At 29.8% G+C, this 19,111-nt stretch overlaps 1 protein-coding gene across 3 annotated transcripts in view; it reads left to right on the forward strand.

Annotated features, from left to right (window-relative positions):
- The first annotated feature begins 1,148 nt into the window (after positions 1 to 1,148).
- Positions 1,149 to 19,111, forward strand: part of LOC111041534 (protein quiver) — a 30,688-nt gene continuing 12,725 nt past the window's right edge. The window contains exons 1-2 of one of the 3 annotated variants that reach the window (XM_022325823.1): positions 1,149 to 1,369; positions 9,733 to 9,861. In XM_022325823.1, the coding sequence (XP_022181515.1) occupies positions 9,843 to 9,861 (19 nt within the window). In that variant the 5' untranslated portion in view covers positions 1,149 to 1,369; positions 9,733 to 9,842. Of the gene's footprint in view, positions 1,385 to 9,732; positions 9,862 to 19,111 lie in introns of all 3 variants that reach the window. The other 2 variants (XM_022325822.1, XM_022325821.1) reach the window with 2 other exon arrangements.

Consider the following 19,111-nt stretch of genomic DNA (forward strand, 5'->3'; position numbering starts at 1 on the left):
AGTAGAATTGTTTATATTATATTGTATGCATAACTCTTCCAAACAATAATGTGAACAAATGTCAATTAATTTTTTTATCAGATAATTCAAATTTACTTTGCGAGGTTCTCAATATGATGTTCTTACAGAAGTTCAAGGTTAGGATTACAAAAATATGCAATATATATATTTATTTATTTAATATTTGTTTGTTTCATAACATTTTTAATTTTCACATGACTAAGGCTAGACGATTTGGTACAGAATTTTCAAAGGTTATTTGAAGTTGAAACCTAATCAAACAACTTTAGGATAGAGTTACATGCAATTTTATGAGCGATTCAATTTCAAATTTTTATGACATTGGATATACACGCATAAAATAAACATTTCTCCTCAAACGATTTTATTTTATTTTGTTTTATCAAGAACTTCAAAAACTCTACAATTATGATTATATAATAATTTTCGTTACAAAGTGCAATTTTAGGTAGTTTAGTAAATTATATACATAATAGAGGAAAAGTTCCCTACGAATAAAATTTTTTAAATTACAATATAATAACTAAAATAGTTATTTCAAAAAAACTTTGACTTTGGATGGCTAAGTAAAAAAAACTGAACCAATAATGTATATTTCATAATTTTATATCACTGTTAGAGTTATCTGGAATAAGGCATAAGCTTGTATTTATTTTTAAATCTTTTGACAGAGAAAAAACATTTTGTTTCCTCCTCCCCCTATTCTTACTCTTGGCTAAGACACTGGATATTATTATATATTATTTTATAATTATATATATATATACAAATATTATATATTTTACTTTTTCTAGACTTATATATTTATTTATAATATTATTATTATCGTGATAAATATTTGTACTGTGCGTGTCAAATAAAATGCTAAGAGTATATTATTTGTTTGTGTTCTGTGTTGGTATATCATTTTTTATTATACCTACTCCACGATTTGTCGGTGACGACGTGGACGAATTACAAACATAAATTAAGGACACCCGACAACGTCCCTTCTCCTATGAATTAATAGAATCAAATTGCATACACAATCATCATGACTGTAATGCGGACACAACAACAATATTACTTCAATCTAAAACACACACACACACACTACGACGAATATTGCTTGTTGTCGTAATAATATGACGACCACTCGTCATCAGTTTTACCGTAGTCATCTCGTACCCGTCGTACTAAGTTTGTCGTCTAATCCGCTACGAACACGTTCGAGCACAACGGCTTAACCACGGTTATTGTATTCGGTTCGGTTCGGTTCGTCATATTATCATCGATCTACATTTGTTTTGACGGGATGTAGAGTTTTCGAAAAACGGCGGGCAGACGTAATATTATAACATTATATCCGGTAAAAATAATTTAGGTGAATAATCACCGTATTAGATAAGATACATGACGTCTCCCCGATTTTTTTCAGTTATTCTTAATACCTACTGTTTAATATTAAGGAAATATTGTAATTTAAATGATAATATTTAAATACAAATGATTGGCATTATAAATATTTTTAAATAATCTCACTAATCGCACACCACCGTTATTTATTATTGAAGGGTAACGAAATATCATCCAAAATTAATTTTAACATATAATATTACGTCATATTGATTTTTCATCGATAATTAATTTTCTAAATTCGTGATTTTTCTTCTTTTCAACATTTTTGAAAATAATATTCTAAATATCAAAGGTAATATGAAATGCGTACAATCCTAGTGCGAACCGACGAGTATCGGTGAGACGTCTCATCCATTAATGTTATGTTTTTTATGCGCATACATAAGGCACTACACAACACTTATCGTGTTATAAATTGCATAAGATCACTGCAGCGGTACTTTTTAATTATGTTACTCTCGGTTCGGCATCTTTTCATACATTTTCACTGTAAAAATAAGATCAATAAAAGTTAAATGCCACTTGCAAGCACTGCTGAATTGGAAACTGAGCGATTGTGCCTCGGACAAGATATCGCGCGTTAGTGCATTCCGATCACGTCATATAGATTCGTAAATAGTAAAATAATCAAAAAATAATTATATAATAATAGCTCTAGCCTCTGTTGAAAATCAAATAGTGTCCGACAGAAGCCAGGGGTAATGCATATAATTAGGGTGGCTCTAGGCTTATTCTTGTAATTTTCAAGTTTGCGGCACCCATCAATTTTTTGTTAATGCGTAAGAAAATATTAACTGCAAGGTTTGTAATCAAAACTTCAATTTTAAGCCACGCCAGCTCCTAGAAACTTGAGCATATGTATAAAATACTAGTTCGTTTGACGGGAAACCCAAAACTAATGAATATAATTAAATATTGTTATTATTTTTTTTTGATTGTGACCTTTACGAAAAAAAAAACATCTAATGAAACAAGATTGCAGTTTCCCCGAAAAACAGTTTAACACTTGTCTGTTTTTTTAACTAATTAGGTATATATTAAGCAGACATTACACTGGCATTTTTTAATTTACACACATTAAAATCATCATAACTTACTTAAAAATAATAATATCAAGGTCATATGATTGCCTTTAAAATTTAAAGATGTTAATTCACTATAATTTTAGAAATTAAAGAGCAAGATGTATTATTGTGATCGCAAAATTTGCCATGTTGTATGTTTGTAAGGCAGTACAACAAATGCCCGTGTGGCATCCTCTTAATATAATAGTATTGGGTTACTAATTTAAGTAACTATAAATAAACATACTAATCAAAAATAATTTTTAAAAAAATTCTCGTATAAGTGGATGGTAGTTTGGAAAATTAGATTTTATAGGAAATAAGTGTACTTGATAATTTCTAAATTAGAGTTGTAAATTATTGATAATCAGTGGCAAAATATTGGTAAGGGTTCGAGGTTGATACGACAGTGCCCACCACATTATACACCCCCCCCCCCCTTTATACACCTCCAATCAAAATACATTTTTATCGGGAACGGTATGAGGTTCCTAATTCGGAAAACTAGGTTCCAATTAGTTCCAAATAAGTTCAAATGCTAAAATAGTAAAGGTTTGAAGTCAAAATGGCAATGTGGGAGGTAACCAACTTCACGCAACTTTTTTGTATGCAAAGATTTATGATGATTAAGTTAAAATATATTACATCCATCAAAGTATGGCATGCTCGAAATTGATAACTACTGTATAATAGAGCGGTACCAACTCCATTTCATTTTTTTACATTTTTTAATGAACAGTTTGTTTTTGGAATAGATAAAATAGTTTTGAGTACAAAACAGTTAACTTATAATTGAATCAAAATCCCAAATTTGAATTTCATCCTACAGATTGACAGATTTTTATTGTTGTCATGTGATATAGTATTTTATACTGTTTAAGCGGCCCATAAAATCCAATGATTCGAACCTCCACACATGGAGGTGCATTGATTAAAATAAAACTCTTATAGGTGTTATAGGTGATAAACTGATAACATTTGCAGATTAATCTCATGTCCCATTCCAATAATGTCAATTTATATGTCACACAGTGTCTTTCATGACACCAAAATACTATCATACCAAATACCAATTTGACTATAATTTATACAGTTTATAGGCAGCTGATGATAACAATACTAGTGACAATTATTTATTATATCGGATAAACGTTGTTAGAGTAAAAATAAAAAATATTCATCACTTTCAAACAACTTTTAAGAACTGTCTAATTCACAGAACAGAAGTTTGAATATTTGAATATTTGAATATTCACATATCCCAATCATTATTTCATTTTCTTTTAATTATAGCTTTAATTGTAGCAAAACAAATACCAGTTCAAAACCTTAACGACGACAGTAAGTTCTAATCGACCAAAAAAAAATCGTCTTGTAACTATGTAATTTTATAGTGATTCTCTGTTAAGAGAAGTTATATTACTCAGTTATATACAAAATCGATAATGCCAGAATTTATAAACATTTAATCAGTGAACGGCAACAACGGCGACATTTCCAATTAATGAAAAAAAACATTTACGTGAACGATCTTACTAATAGCCGGAGAACGCAGATGGGAAATATGCAATACTCATGTGGCGTGTGCGACAGGTCTTTTAAATAGGTATACCCAGCTGACGTCACACCAGCGGACGCTGCATGCGGGAGAGAAACCTTTCCTCTGAGATGTATGCGACAATTCATTCAGCGAAAGTGGCAGTTTGACAAAGCATCGGTGGAGACACATAAGGAGAGAAACCTTATCCATGTGACATATACGACAAGTCCCTCAATGAAATTGGCAACCTGACTGCACACCAGAAGACGCATACTGGAGAGAAACGATACCCTTGAGACATAGGTAACAAGTTGTTAAGTCAAAGCTACTCAATGGCATTACACCAGCTGAAACACAAGGACCGGATCTTAAAAATATGATCTATTCTCTCGCTCTATATTCACAGATATTAATTTTGATTGTCATAATCATCATAGTTGTTTCACATGTACATTTTGGTGTCATAACAGTCGTCAGTGTGTAACATATAGATAAGATATTAGAATTAGACATGAGTCTAATCTGCAAATGTTATTGCACATAATACAAACGATTTTTAAAAAGCTAAAATAAATAGAAAATGAAATAAGAATTTGGAAGAATTCAGATGTCTGAATATTCAAAATACTATTTTGTGAACCAAACAATTCCGAAAAACTGTTCTAAAGTGGTGCATTGTTTTCAATTTTACACAGACAAAAGAAAATAAGTAATACATTTTTTCTTACATTTTTTTTCTTTATTTCATTCAAATTTGTTTATTTTTATTTTTTATTGAATTTATTAGTGCTATCACTTATTTATAATAATTATAGATGTATTATTACAATTACTGATAAGTTCCGTTAAGTTATTTATACATTTTATTATTCTAGTGTAGTCAGATCAGTAGTTAGTGACACTAGATGCACTATAGAATTCAGCTACAGCCTACTGGTCTACTTACCGATACCGATTTCCCATCTTTTAGGTTTCTAAAAACATAATTGTAGAACAATAAACCTCTAATATCTCTGTATATCTATTAGTTTCCAGCACATAGTTATAGTAGTTGATATTAAGGTATTCATGTACAAACTCCCTAGCTCCTGCTCAGTTTTTACAGCAAATTCAATTGCCACAATAAAAGCTCTAGAGCTAATAATAAATCACCACTTCCAAGACGCCATCATCTTCACTGACTCCCCTAGCGATATAATATTTGTTATATGTATAACTCATCAGATATTGGACTATATATTCAAAATAAAATCTACACTCTACAAAACAAAAATAAATACAAAATCAAACTCTTCTGGATTCCCGGATACTCTACATCATCGAAAATTAGCTCACTGATCTCGTAGCCGAAACCGCAATCACCTCTCCACTATCATAGTTCACACAAATAACTTCATTTAGGGACATACAAATGCTTACAATAAATAAATGCCAACTATGATGGCACTAGAAATAGACATCAACCCCACTTAACTGAATCATATCAAAGATAACAACCGACGATTGGACATTCCCTATCGAAACACCCAGACAATTTGAAGTTATAATTTCAAGACTCAGTATCGGACATACTCAAACTACAGTTTCTTAATGGCCAAAGAAGAACCCCCAATATGCCCAGTCTGTGGTGTCCAAGTCACCATCAACCACATTCTTACTGAATGCCGAATACACCATAGCATCATGATTAGTCACAACCTGCCGAAATACTCCAAACTATATACTCCTTGCCCTTTCCAAAGTCAACACTATCCAATTTATCACCAAATCTTCAAACCAAAATTAAAAATTAATATTTAGTCCATTATTTGTAAGTCCAAGCCCCATTTCTCATTATAACGATTTTCTTATTTAGCTGTAATCAAAAAACGAATAGTTTTAGATACTTGAAATGTACACCATATATGATTATATGATTAATTTATATACTTGATCAAATTTTCAAAATATTTTGATTCGTTTTGAGCTGTTTACGGACATTTTCAATTTTCAATTTTTTTGGTATTTTTTCTACAATTGTTAGTAAAATTTTATTGGTTGGGTCAAAAAGTTTGAAAATTTAATACAAGACTCCTGATATATATATTTTACTATATAAATTGAAAAATATTAAAGTATTAATAGTAAAATATTAGTAAAATATTAGGTACAATTTATTTTTAAGCCATTTAAAATTCAAATTTTGGTAAAATTCATATCATTCATAATTTACAAATAATTTTATACTAAAAAATTTATAAAATTTTAAAATTGTAAAAATTGTATAGCTAAGGGTTGAAAATTTAAAACAAAGTTCCATGTAGCTACGTTATTCTGTAACCAAAAACTATAAAAATAAAGAATCCTAGTTTTTTTTTTTTAGATTTTTTTATGTTCGAATACAGACGAAATAACATAGTAAATAACAAAGAATAATGATTTATGTTATTTTGTTGTAAATATTATTAAAAATATTGTTAAATATATTATTCATGGGTAGGTACTTGAACCTTTTAAAATATATTATTATACTGTATACACACAATGACTTTTCAAATGTATTTTTTTGGCAAAATCTATGCTTACTAGAAAAATAAATTACTTTAATCACAATAATATCATCAAATAATATACTAAATTATACTAAGTAATATTATAGGCTGTCGGACCGTCTTCGCTCAGAATCGTTTTCCGTATACAATGACTTTATATCACTCAATTCACATTACAATGACCCACTTGTAACCTACTGGAGAGAAGAGCGACATTCATTTACCCACTTTGTATGTGTTGTATTCTTGTACATAATAGTAAAATACAATATAAAAATATTGCACTAATAATATTATTTATTTGTGAATAGAAATAATAGGATGATAACTATAATAAGAATAGTTTCGCGCGTTCAATGAACGTTTTTAATACATAAAAGTACATTTTTTCCTTTTTTCATTTTATTTTTGTATATTATTTGGTGATTTTGTAATATATTTTACTCTGCTATTAGTTATTTAAAATGAAAACTAAAAGAAAGAGTGGTGAAGATCAAATCAGAGAAAGAAAAAGGAAACTACAAAAAACATTAAGTTTACTTGACTCAAGCAGTTTAAACATCGACCTATGTTTTTCATCCTCTGTGATTCAGTTATAGAGTAATAGAAAATAAGCAATACATTATTCATTATACTGTGTACCTAAGATAAATTATTAAACACATTATGGAATCTTAAGTTGTTTTGATGAGAATGTTAAAGATTGGAAAAGGATGCAACATTCATTTATTAAAACTTAGGTAAATACGTTTAATTTTTGCACATTTTGACATTTTGTGATACCGAAATAGCAAGGGTCGGTCAAAACATAAATTTCCCGGGCTGAATATAGTTGCTCCAATCCATCCCAGGAGTATAGTGGTATACAGGGGTAAACCGTAAAATGTTATCCACTACTCCGCTCTTCTAAATTTCATATGTTTATACAGTTATAAGTTTATAGCTAATAAACTAATTATTCAAAATATGGTCTTTATAGATTAAAATACTTCAAACAATATTCTTCTTCGGAATATGAAATCAAAAATCTATGGTGTAGTTCAAAAGTAAAATTTAAAAATTATAAAGATATGAAATAATAATATTAACTTTTTTTCAGAAACGTTTTTTTGAAATGGCTAAACTTATATTCAAAGAATATATTTTCAAAAAAATTTTAAATGTCTAAAATCTACAGATAAAATATAATTGTCTTCATAAATAAACCACATAACTGAGCACTGGTACAGTGGTGGATTTAAGGAGAAGGCCAGGGGTACGTGGGTCCCCCGACCCATAAGATGTGTAAGGAGTAAAAGATTTGTTTCCAAAACAACGACGTTTACAATTTCGTTTATAAAATATTACTTTTAATTATATTTTTTTTATATACAAATATTTTTAATTTTAATACTTTTTTATGTATTTACACCTATATAATACATTATAATTAATAATATATTTTAAAATACCATTATATAATATAAGTGTTTCTATAAAAATATGTAATAATGTAAAAAAATGTTGCTTTCCCCAACTCCCCATCCCCTCAAAAAAAACCGAATCCTAGATCCGCCACTACGCTGGTAGACGTTAGTAAGTATAATATTTAAATATTATACAAGCATCTCAATACCTGAGGAAAATAATAAAACAGTACTAAATATTTATGTTTTTATGCACTTAAAAAAAGTACAAATAAGCATAAATATGCACTTATTATTTTTACATAAATAGTTCATAAAACTATAAACAGTAAAGCTCAGGGTATTCTTAGACTTATTAAATATTTAATTATACAAGGTTTTATAGTTTTACTTTTAAAATTAAATAATTTATAGAATAAATACACCGGTACATACATAAATTTTTATTTTTAAATTTATAAAACATAGGATTTATAAAATAACTACAACAATAAATAGCTGTAAAAATTCTACTTATTAAAATTATTTCAAATTTCTCTATTCAATTACATATTGGCCAATCGAATAAAAGACACCATACAATTAGATAAACCACTAAATAACTAATAAAAAATCATTTTAATTAAATTATGTTAGGTATAATTTTGTCTATTTTGGGTCGAAATAATGCGAAAGTAGTTCCATCCAGAATTCTCGATTCATTAAAAAACAAAAATATATACTTACTTTCAACATGCAATATTTCATTGAATCATTAAAACATTTTTAACATTATCAAGATTAAATGATCACCAAACTTTTTATTTGCAAACCCTAGTTAAACAAATCTAGTTTAACTCCTGCAAGTCTTGGATAATGCAAAATTATACAACATCATCAAAATTCGAACAATCTAAAATATTACAATAAGAAAATTAATAACTGTCCAATTCCGCGTATCTAACCACTTAATACATTCGTATCTGGATTTACTCTATAGTCACTCATTTATTTATAATAGCTACATAATTTAAAAATTAAATTCAAAGTTGTTAAATTATTTTCTTGGATTTAAATTGTTGACACACTTTAATTTAAATTAATATGAAAAGGTAAATAAGTAAATAAAAAATATTGAGTAAATAATTTTTATGCTTAGATATTTTGCCGTACAGTAGTGATTTGTTTTTAGAATAGGCAAATTGTTAAATTCTCCCTTGAATATCAGGCATAGTATTCTACGGTGCTATACATATCATATGATACACTATGGCTTCACATACCTGCATGTTTTAAACCTTAATTAAAACATTTGCATGTTTCTGCATAGTGCGAAAAAGATAAAGAGGGGATTGAACCCCCCCCCCCAATGCTGTATACTACTGCTTCGTGGTCTTTATTATCGATTAACAACTTATATCCTAACAACGGATATCATTGCAGGGTGGTTCTCATTAAAAAAAAAAGTTTGCCTTGCCATAGATCTCACCTAAAGGTGCACAATAGACTTTTAAAATATGATTCTTAAGTGCCTAACTACACTAAAAAAAAATCCAAAAACCAGAATTTGAATAAATTCACTATTTAAGGAAAAAATGGGGGATGGTCGTGATTGGCGAATCACCCTGTATATTATATAACACGCACACACTCTCGCACACACACACAAGCACGCACGAATACATTGAAGGATAAGAGTGGGATGGTTTTGGCACGAGGAGCATACAGGTCCACGCACCAGCGGATCTCTGTGGCTTTTGTGTGTACTTAGGATGCGATTATCCTTTTTACAGCCGGACCCGTCGAAGAAGGGGCGTCATCCTGCCTCCACCGCCAACACCGCCACCAACGCCACCGCCTTCCAACACCGTCTACTCGCCGCAGCATTACTCCCGAGCGGAAAATGCGGTGGACAATTGCAGGTAAGAAACCTCTCGACTACGTTAAAATAATTACTTACCTTTAACCCGACGCCTAATTTAGTACATATTAAATTCGCATGCACAATATTATACTATTATTATTATTAATATTATGCTATACCTATAATGATATTACGATAACGTGGATTTAGTTCAGCGACTTTAATATCATTTAGGTGTGTGTTGCAGACTGCAGATCGTATAATATCATAATATTATTAAATTACATAACCTCGTCAACACTCTCGAATCGTTCCCACTTTATCGTGCGCCGTAAATCGGATTAAGTTCATACAATATTATGTATTACGTAAAATGTTCGTTTTAACTCAATAGGCATAAGTGAAGCAAATTATTATAATATACAATATAATAAATACAATATGTATTTTAATACTTCGATATTAGACAGATGTTCGTGTCTTGTATGATACACAGTTATAGTTCTTTTATCGAATTTTCGGAACCTAACTGTAACAACAAAGAGAAAATTATATGATGTAAGTACTTATTAACAAGGTGAAAGTTTGACAAATCTGCAGTTGGTACCCATGTTTTTTTTTAATTACGATTAATACCTATATATAAAAGTTCAGATGATGATTTAAAAACCCCTCTTTTTAAATTAATTTCGGTTTTAAAAACAAATGATTAAATCGTATTTTGTAACAAATTATAAAGAAATGTTATGGGCGCCGTATCGAGCATTTTTTGTGGGCTTTATTACGCACTTTGTGCGGTAATGGACGGCGCTGAATGTATACATACGCGTATATTTATAATAATGTAACTGGTTATAACTGTTAAATATCACTGTTGCATAGTGGGCACGAGGCGTGGGTAAGGCGTTCGGTGTAATGGTGTATCGTCGTGGTCGGAGAGGAGGGAAAGGGGTTGGCAACCGTTTGTCCGTTAATAGATCGCGCATCAAAATCGGCACACGCGTTTCTAAGGCAGTATTCGCATCATGACTTTGAAAATAATAATATTAATCCGCAGTTTACAGCCAATTTCGAGACGACGCGAAAACAAAAAATTTCGTTCGCCTCGCAATCCCCCTTCCTGTCGGGTGTACCCTTCTTCTCCACCCCACACTCCACTCCACACCCCCCTGGATCACCCCGACCCGCGACCGTGACGCTCGGCAACCACGCACGGGGAGAGACGATTAATATTATAATATATATATATACATTGTATTATAAAAAAGACTTATCGCCAGAGATTGAGGTTCGCGGCGGCTTGGCGCCCGGTCAAAAAAAAAAAAAACAGTCTCCGGGCGTGCGTCTATTTTTGGCCCGGCGGGCGAACGGATACACGACGGGCTTATGTGCGCGATACGGTTACACACACCGCCGTGGTGGAGGGACGACGACGTTCAGTGTATATTTTAAATGTTTATATTGTATCCGACGACGACGACGACGACGACGACGACGTGGTAAACATTTCGCAGTGACTTGCCCGAGCCAGCAGCGACGAGTGTCCGTCTGTCCCCGCAAACGACAATAATATTATAACATCATATCATAGCACAGAGAGCGTTACCGTGACGCCGCCGGGCGGGTTTCGAAAGTTTGACACTTACAAACAATCGTATCGGTATTAGAGTATACTGCGATAACGATGCGAAAGTCCTCCGAAATGTATACTGATAACGCCGGCCAGTAGGTACGTGCGAAACAATTCCAATTACGAATTATAATAATTTATAATATAGTTTGCAATAATATTTTTTAACTACACACTTCGCCTTCAAACAAGGTGATTTTTTAAGCATGCTCGCCATAATTTTGTGCTCAAATTATGCGTACATTCAAATTCTGATTTTTGGAATTTTAAAATACGAACACTCGAAGAACGTATTATTATTTTTGAATCGCTGCGATTTTTTGTAACACTTAAGAATGATCCTTTGACAATGCAAGCTTCTGTTTTCTTTCATATAGAAACTCCGCTTTTTCATTTTCAATCATCAAGAAGATATTTTTTTGAGAATTTTTTGTGTACTTAGATACACTCGATGTCAAAATTCAAGAGAGTAGTTTTGAGTTATATGACTGTGTACTGAGGATAATTCCTATGCTTATGGTAATGGGTCAAGTCGATATGAGGGCTTTGACGATTTGAAAAAGTTAGCAATTGCTATTGATTTATCAATACAAATAATTTGCAAAAATTATCCAATAGTATAAATAGTATAATAAATATTAAATACTACACCTAATATCACAAATTAGCAGCATAAGCAGACTTAATACTTCTAGTACAACGTCCGTTTATAATAATGATAATAATGTTATTTTATATTATTTTATTAATTACAATTTACACATATTATGTGCGAATAAGGGAGTGGTCGAGGGTGCTAGGAAATTGGTAGTTAAATTTCTCCGAATAGTTAACTTAACAAATTTCTTGTAAACTATGACCTTTGTTTGGATTTTAAATTTTTTTTTGTTTAATCACTTTAAAAAACAAATGTTTAGAGGTACGACACATTTTTGATTTCAAATCAATAGCTTAATCTCGAATAATTCATGTACGTATATAACGGTAGACAAATATCTGCATTAATTTTAATAATTTTAATCAACTTTTTTTTATCGATTTAATAAAATGTGAAAATAAATAAGCATATGGGCTAATCACTCTCTTATTCTTAATGAACGCATAATATTATATACATATTATTTATAATATTATAATATAAATCTATAATATATGTTAAGGGCAATGCACACAGTGCCCGATCAATTTGATCCTGTCCATACAATTTGAAAAATGAATACATACAAATTGTTTTTTATGAAATATTTTCTATTACATTTATTATTATTATACCCAATAATAATTGTGTAATATTGATAAAAAAAACAAACAACAATTGATTATTTCAGTGTTAATTATAACTGTATTATTACCAACCTATTTATTTTATTCTAAATATCTTAAAAACCATGATAATAATGGTAATAATTATTATACCTATTATTGATAACACAACACTATGAAAGTAAATACTAAAAGTCAATTTTGAGGTTCTTTAGAATTGTATTATTGCCTATCATTATTTCAACATGATTTATTAGAATGGCATTTAGAATTGCAAAGACAGTCTGCTTTCCTACACTTGCATTTAATTATTTTGCGTACAAGTACATCGATCATCCTTCAATATTAAATATAATACCCAATATCATACTAATATCCCAAGTCCCAATCATTGTTATTCAGAATAAAATAAATATTTTAAAATATATAATATAAAATTAATTATTTTTTTCGTTTTTTCGTCAATATTATATTATAATAAAATAATTAGTAATGAAAGATAGAAAATATACTGCACAAAAAATAATTTTGTAACTTCGCTTAAAATATTGTCCAGGCCAGACCAAATCGACATGGCAATATGTATCTACATTGTCCGGTATTCCACATTACCGATTACATAATATATATATATATATATTATATATGCATAATATAAAAGCATACTCACGAAAATGATTTAATTAATATTATAACAAACGATAGAAGTTAAAAAATATTTTCTGTTTCAGCGCTTAAATATTAACAATATTAAAACATGAAATAATCTCAGTGGCACACCAAGAATTTTACTTTGGGGAGGACTGATTATTTTTTATTTAAGGAACCTTTAGCCCCTTTAATCCCAATCCACCATAAATTCTCCTGTAATGATGTGGGTAGGTATATTATTTTTAATTTTGGTGTCTGCACATTTTTTTTCTTGTACTAAACTGCACTATTAATTAAGCTATTAGTAACTCTTTAACCGCTGATTTTATATGCAGGGGCGGGATCGCGAGTGATGAGGGTATCATCTCCTCCCCACATTTGGCTTTTTTTTGTCGTATAAAAAATATGATATTTGATAAAACAATGAAAGTATATTTACGCTATATTACGTGGAGTAGTATGAATTTGTTGGTTCTGGCTCCATTTTTACAGGGAGATGAAAAAAGCTGAGGAATAATGATTTGCTAACAGTGATTCCAATCTCCCTGAAAAAATTAAGCCAGAACTAACAAATGCATACTACTAACGTGGTATGAGAGCACTGCATCTATGTTTATCGATCCTCTTAATTGTATAAGAAAGAGTGAAAGAAAATATGAATTTCCTTTAGTATTAATGAAAATTCGACATTTCTAAATTATTTCAATAATAAACTCTATTTCAAAAAAAAATAAATATAACAAAAAGCAATAGCAAGCCACCTAATTAGAATTTCCACAATTTCATTAATGCTTAACATTATTTTTAAACAAAAGTATTAAATAAATAATAGTCTACAGTAGTACAGTCAGAATATTTTTTTCATAATAATGTTGTTTGGCATTTTTGCTTTCCACCGTCACAATGCTCGTCCAAAATTGTTTCATCTGAAATGTTAATATCTCTATGAATATTTATTAGATAACAAAGCCAGATCAACAAGTCAACAGGACGTACTCAACTCCGATACCACAACCGATGCGTAACGGTACACACTCGAAACTTGAATGTGGAATATTCAAATACTATAGAATTTATTGAAAAGCAAAAAGATAAGAAAATAGAAAAGAAATTAAAATCTATAAAATTAATCTATAAATTACAATCTTGAAACATGGTTACACATTTCATAGAAGTTATAGAAATATAGAACCCAGAATAAGTCTGAATTATTAAATGTTCTTGAAATTTCATTAAAGGGTAGCTTATTCCTAGGCTGCTGACTATGACATCACTGATAGAATATATTTTTCAGTTGATTAATTACATAGGAACCTACGTGGTATGTTAATATAATATATTAATATGTTTTACAATGTCAGTTCTAATTCACAATTTCAGATGTTTATTTATTATTATTCAATAATTTACATTGGGTAAAGGGTAAATATATTCATCATATTCGACTAATTATTATTGGAAGTATCTTCTCATATATATATATATATATATAAACATATCATCATATTAAATTAAAAATTGAACATATTATTAATAAATAATAGTATAGGGTACCTACATTAATACCGGTACAATATAATATTGTAAGATGAATCAGAACAGTTGGTGTAGGTAGAATTAATTGAATAAAAATAACAATGTAATCACATAAATATATTATATTAGCTGTTTTTATGTGAGTTTGTAATTCATGGACAATATTAAAAATGTTTACATATACCAACGCGGTTGACGATTAAACTCGATTTCTTCTAATAAAACGTGACGAATGGTGATTATGTCGTAGTACCTTCGACGTTTTCCGAACACGCTATAATAGTATTAACGATGTTAACCCCAAGGCCCATCATATGCATCATGTATGTATCCTATTTTTCTAAAACGATTTTCGCAAGTTTAAAATAAATATTAATGTTTAACAATATTTTGAAATTTTTAATATTATATTAAATGTGTTTGTATATAATTCAGTGGTTCCCAACCTTTTTGGTACTATGGACCACTATGAGAACTTTTGATACGTCACGGACCACCTCAATTGTGTACCTTATTTTTCTTACAAATAAGAATCAATTTTTTTTCACATATTTTAGAATTTTGATTATTATTACATGAATATGAAGCTTTTAATAACATGGATTTCACTATATAATATAAATTTATAAAGAAACGACGTACTATACACGAATGTCAGTAATTAGTGTTATGCCTCAAAGGAAAATTAAATTATTAAAATATTTTTACATTTTGTAAGTATGGCTCGAGGACCACTTGACAATGTCTCGAGGACCACTAGTGGTCCACGGACCATAGGTTGGGAACCTATGGTATAAATAGACAAACGATAAAAATATATTGTATCCAATCGTATCCAAAGTAATACTTTAAAATAAAAATGATAAGCTTCGTTAAACATAAAAAATTACCATCTCGATGTTTACAGAAACATGACGCAATTTGTTTGCAGCCTGAGAAATTGTATCAATTCTAAACAAACTTCATTAAATTAAAAACAATATTATGTAAGAAACGTGAATCTTTGTGATTTTTTGACAATGCTTCCTCCGAAAGCTCGTCGATTTCTCCATTTTTTTATGTACGCACAATACCTAAATACATTTATATGTAGCTGGTGGATAAACTCAAGGGATAAAAACTTTCCACAGTATAAAATAATAAATAAGAGGTCGAGTGACCTATGGCGCATACAGTATACTATTCAATCAACGACCATGTTACGGTTACTAGACGATGCGATGATAAAATATAATACGTAATTAATTAAAAAACCATAAAAATGCATGTACACGAATGTTTAGAACAATGTTTTTTTTTAAATTCGGTCTCGAGGTCAAAATACGTGTAGTTACGTTACGGATAAAATATGTGTTAACGGAAAATGTATGAAGTTCATGACAATATCCTTCGAAGATGTGCTGTACGCGCTTACTAAAGATTAATGCACATATACTACACACCCACAAATGTAGTCTAAAAATATTTGTGCAATCGCGACGTATTAAAGACATGTTTCCATGGTTATACTATGGAGAGTCATTTAAAATGTAGGAATAAAAAATGTTTAAATTACTCGTAATCCGCGAAGTAGGCCACGGTGATGAAATCGGTTTGCATCCCGTGCACAGTAAATATTTTTGTACGAGGGAACGAAATTCGATTAGGTTATCGTGGGGAAAAGTAAATATAAATACTGACTAGTATGGTTTGAGGTATAAATATGTATAGGTAGCTTAAAATGTATTTAAATAAAAATTTCAATGTGTGCAGTAAATAATATTTTAATAATATGGTGAAAAGTCTAATCTATATTTAAGTATTGAAACACGCATGATAAATACCCAAATCAAACTCAAACATATTATTTCTACACATGGTAATTTATTAAATCTTGTGGGTTTTTACTCAGGGTTAAATATTCACAAGTGAAAATATCCCTGGTTAAATGTTTAACTTGAGGTAAGTAATCGCTAGTGAAATGTTACCGGAAGTAAATCATTGTTTGTAAAATTTTACCTCAATAGGGTAAAATATAACTGAGGTAAAATTTCACGGTTACAACTACTTATAGTAAGTCGTGAATATATAACTATATTATAAGTACAGATAAACTCCTCTTCGCTCTCAATTTGTGGCAACTACCAACAATCACTTGGTAAAAATTAAAGTACCCTTCGAGATTTTTTTTAAAAAAAATATTTAAAGCAGGATTGTTATTTCTATAACATAAACATTTATTGTAATATAATACAGACGTACCTACTACGATTTAAGAGTTCTGAGTAAATTTACCATAGTAGTTTTACTATAGTTCATGAATTTCTAGAAAAAAATGCTTCGAATAGAACACGTGTAAGTATATTACACTATTATTACTTATTAACAAAATTATTATTCCATCATCAAATTACTAAAACTTTTTAAGAAACTTAGGAAGTCCTGTGACAATGTAAACTCTTTTTGTCAAAACTATTGATTTATATGATAATATTATGACGTACCTATAAATAATTCGAATTTCAAACAAAAAGTTTCTGTCTCTCCTAAATTAACTTTATGTGTTAAGGATAGTCAGTAACAATAACGAAATATAGTTATTGACTAGGTACATATAAGTCATTAAAAGGATGCGCCACACACCTGCTTGTGTTGTCTCCATCCTACGAACTTATGGAGTACAACATATCAAATTTGAATAAAGCTGTTCCAATTTTTGTGTATTGAGCTTTAATGATATAACTAAATTAAACTTAAAGGTAAGGATATTATCTGAGCTTTCAAGTGCGTTTTTGACGATATTATGAATTTGTAGAAAGTTATGAGAGCCTACTATGCAAAATATTACAATTTAAAAATTCTCATAAATCGCTTACACATTTTAATATTGTAAAAATCCCATGTAAAAGTACAGATGATGTTAATTTCTTCTAAGTTTGGTTTAATGTGTTAATTCTGTCTACTATTAACGGTTGAGAAGGTATTGCACAAGATTGGAGCTGCTGAATAACACAACTTTTGCTAAGTCTTACGTTCGTAATATGGAGACCACACAATATGTGGGCGTTCTCGTAACGTTAATTCTTTAATTTACGTCTTTGACGATAATATTATATACGATATAATGTACGTTTAGTGAGATTTATTGTATATGTGGGTATGCCACAGTGCCACAGACCCATCTTCTTTATCTTTGGCTTAATGGCATCAATTTAGGCAGTGAATATAGGCGTCATTACGTAAATCATTCATTATCGATATTTACAGAAAAAACCGATGACTCTAGTCTCTAAGGTTTTGCAAAATATTATAAATATATTATGAGTAGAACGAATTTAAAAAAAAAATCATTATGATTTATAGTATTACAATATTCGCATAAATGAAAAATCAATTAAGGTCGATAAATAATAATAAAATGGTTAATTACATACCTATAATAGTTGTGATTTGAGAAATTTCAAATTATTCGCTCAAACGCTATAATATTATAGTCTATAAGTGCATGATACATCTGGTGGTAGTTGATACATTATTTATTTCTTTAACTCAATTAAGTCAACATTTGTGTTCGTGTTAATTTTAAACTTTTATAGATAATTTATTATTTGTTAACTATAACAACGCTGACTTGCTCCACTGTATAATATATTATAGCATAGTTATACAGGTACTTTGATAGAAAGTGGGTAGTTATATAAATGGCGACTGACTTTAAGAATCATATTATAAATATTATGCGACAGTGGAGGAACCTGCAGGTTCGTCCTAGGTGTAGATCATTCTACTATTTCATTCATATATTGGTAATATATTATTAATGTATACTTACATATCAAAAAATCAATTTACTTCGATATTTATACGATTGAAATACTATATTTAACAATAATATTAACCATTGGTATAATAAGTACGAAACTAAAATACATATATACGCATTATATGTATAGTCCAACAACCTCGTAGTGAGAAATTGTCAGTCCTAAGACGAGAACTTTAATGCCCCTCTTCTTTACCAATATTTATTACATTTTGCACTTTCGATTCTTTTAAAATTATATTTCTACCTAAAACAATTCATGACTTGCTTGTGCTCTAGCGACGGGAATGCAGTATCCCCCCTCCCCCCTCATGTAATTTCTAGTCACCGTACTGTTAGGTGATATTCGATATAAATAACATTAAAATAATTATACATGACATAAATATTGTACACATATTTATATATTATTATTAATTTCGAAAA

This window comes from Myzus persicae, unplaced genomic scaffold (assembly GCF_001856785.1).
Source record: "Myzus persicae strain clone G006 unplaced genomic scaffold, MPER_G0061.0, whole genome shotgun sequence".
Taxonomy (NCBI): Eukaryota; Metazoa; Arthropoda; class Insecta; order Hemiptera; family Aphididae; genus Myzus; species Myzus persicae.